Source organism: Gregarina niphandrodes (assembly GCF_000223845.1).
Source record: "Gregarina niphandrodes unplaced genomic scaffold scaffold00206, whole genome shotgun sequence".
In the NCBI taxonomy this organism is placed as follows: Eukaryota; Apicomplexa; class Conoidasida; order Eugregarinorida; family Gregarinidae; genus Gregarina; species Gregarina niphandrodes.
Genome location: NW_011645967.1, coordinates 1 through 2,850, shown reverse-complemented (window position 1 = coordinate 2,850; position 2,850 = coordinate 1). Strand labels below are relative to the sequence as shown.

The following is a 2,850-nucleotide window of genomic DNA, read 5'->3' as shown; positions in this document are numbered from 1 at the left end:
CACTAACTGCGGCTGTGAACATTCGACTAAAGGACCTGGACTACGAGAGGCACTGGGATGCCAGGAGGTACCTAGAGCTAATCACCAAGAAACTGATCGACCTGATGGACAACGGCATCACCAAAACGATGATGTACCACAAGTTAACCATTATAGTGTCGCCGCAGACCAGCACTCCGGCAGACAACCCGTTTCTACCGTAGCAGCACCAACTGAAGGTACAACGGCACGACAGGACTTCCCCACTTTGCGAACCAGAAGCAGACCAAAGCACTATCTTGTCATGACAGTTAATGTTGATGGCTACAATGACAAGAAGGAACTACAACTGAGGAACCTGATTCTAGGCAACCGACCACACTTAGTTGTCATTACAGAGACATGTACTACTCTGCACAGAGCCATATATGGGAGTCAGTATACAGTCATAGGGAAGGCAGGACCAGCAGATGGAGTAGCCGTAATGATAAGGCAAGATGTGCAATACCGGATAACCACTAAGACCGCAAGGACAGTCTCCGTTGAACTGGATGGGCTAGTTACCTGCATAGGCACTTACGGGCCCACTGAACAGACCGCCGACAAGATTAAAGCACAGTACTGGGAGCACCTAGCAACAATGATAACTGCGGATAGGCCGCTACTGATTGCTGGAGATCTCAACGCCGGACACGAAAAGACGGAACTGAGGACGGTTAAAGGTATACCCAACTACACCCGACTGCAAAGGATGGTCCAACACCACGACCTTACCATACTTCCGACCCCACCCACATGGATATCGAAGAGATCCAAAGATCACACCCCAAGTCGAACACTTGACCGAATGCTAATCAACACCATACCACCTAATGACGACAAAGGGGTTCTGCTGGACTGGGAGAACGCCCCTGCAGATCATGCCATACTAATATACAAATGGGTTATACACTCACTTAACTACAACCGAGGAAGACCGATGAATCAGCATTTTGTGAGGGATTATATGAACCCTACTACCAAAGCCTGGCTTTGTTTAAGGCAGAAACTTAAACTCCACTTTAAGACACAGCGAATTCAAACCAACAGACAGCCTAACGCGTACCAGAGACTATGGGAGCAATACAGGAAACAGAATGGGGAAGTAGGCCTAACGTTGATTGATCTAGATGGTAAGGATATGGACCCGGAGCAGGCCAGACTGCAACTACGGCAGATGTTGCATCAGAGATGGAATCAGACTGATGGCAAGTACATACCACTTAGGAAAGAGGCCAAGGTCTACATAGATCAACCACCTTGTACCCAGGAAATTGTTGCTGCGATGAAGGCCATCAATAAGAAGGCCGCTACAGGCTTGGATGGCATACCGGCTCGATATGTTGACACTATACCGATTGAAGACCTTGAAGATTTTACTGAACAGGTATGGAGGCACACGAAGCTGCCGAGACAGCTGGTCGACATGAAGGTGAAACCTATACCGAAGGCACAACCAAGGGCCACTGTCGACAACACCAGACCTATTACCATTCCATCGACCGTGATGAAGATAATCAATCAGATTATACTACAGCACATCACACCCTACATTGAACCACATCTGCTGTCACAGCAACATGCGTATCGTAAAGGAAGGGGACCTGGCACAGCAGTTGTGGAACTCTTTGACAAGTTCAAACGACCCGGACAAACGCTGCTACTGCTAGACCTATCAAAGGCTTTCGACACAGTGAACCACACCGCCCTCTTTGCAGCATTAAGAGCTGCCGATATACCTGCTAAGGAGTATAATCTCATCCGTGACCAATACGTCGATGCGGAAGTGAAGATACAATGGGCTAAGAGATTTGCAGAACCCTTTGCACTGACAAATGGGATCAGGCAGGGGTGCACGCTCAGCACCACGCTGTTTAACCTTGTCGAGGCTGAGAGAGAGAAAAAGTGTCGGAGTAAGATGCCAAGGGTGCAATATGATGTTATTATGTATGCGGATGACAAGGCGGTGATACTAGAGGATACGGCTGATGTCCAGAAAGTCCTGAACATCAACCAACAGACGGCTGCGGAATACGGGATGTACCAGAATGACACGAAAACAGTGCAATTAACTCTTGATCGTGATACAAAAGAAATACGAACGGCTAAGTGGATGGGGATCCTTTTGGATACCAAAATGAGTATGAATCCGGAGGTTGACTACAGGATTAACAAATCCAGGAAAGCAGCAAAGGGTTATATAGAAACGTTGAGGAACATTCCGCCATCGATGATCAATACTAGGATCAAGGTCAGTGGAGCATGCTCAATAATACTACCACATATTGTTTACCTATGGAGGGAGATTCCCTTCACGGGACAGCAAAGAGCCGTACTGACTGACACCGCAACGCAACTGTTGGCTAGAGTTTTCGACAACACGAGTGGAGTAACGGCTACCTCTATACTGCGACACGTTAACGAGATAACCAAAGGACTAACGCCAAGAATTAAAGAAGTGGCGGCTCTAGACTATATAATACCAAAACAGGCACAGGAAGACGTGCAGATGGACAACGGGAAGGAACGGACATAATCTATGCTCGGCAAGACCAGGGAATGGAAGTCCTGAGCGACAAAGGCCCTGCAACAATGAAGATGACTATACCTAAACTACAATTACCAACGAAAGAGACTGAAACTAACTACTACAGCCCAAGGGAGGAACCGCAGTATGAAGAAACCAGAGAACTGTTTACCACTGCTCTCGAGACTTCACCACCGACTCCTGGTTTCGGGAAGGACAAACATCACCCGCAAATAGACAACATGACCTTACGCTTAGATACCATACAGCAGGTAGAACAAGCACAACTCGCTTGCCCTTACTGT

General features: G+C 47.6%; 1 protein-coding gene across 1 annotated transcript; it reads left to right on the top strand.

Moving 5' to 3' along the window:
* Window positions 1-283: 283 nt before the first annotated feature.
* On the top strand, window positions 284-2,554 carry GNI_224530 (putative endonuclease-reverse transcriptase; the record flags this gene model as incomplete). The annotated part of the gene is made up of 1 exon (XM_011135626.1): window positions 284-2,554. The coding sequence occupies one exon, from the start codon at window positions 284-286 to the stop codon at window positions 2,552-2,554; it is 2,271 nt and encodes a 756-aa protein (XP_011133928.1).
* Between the last annotated feature and the right edge of the window lie 296 nt (window positions 2,555-2,850).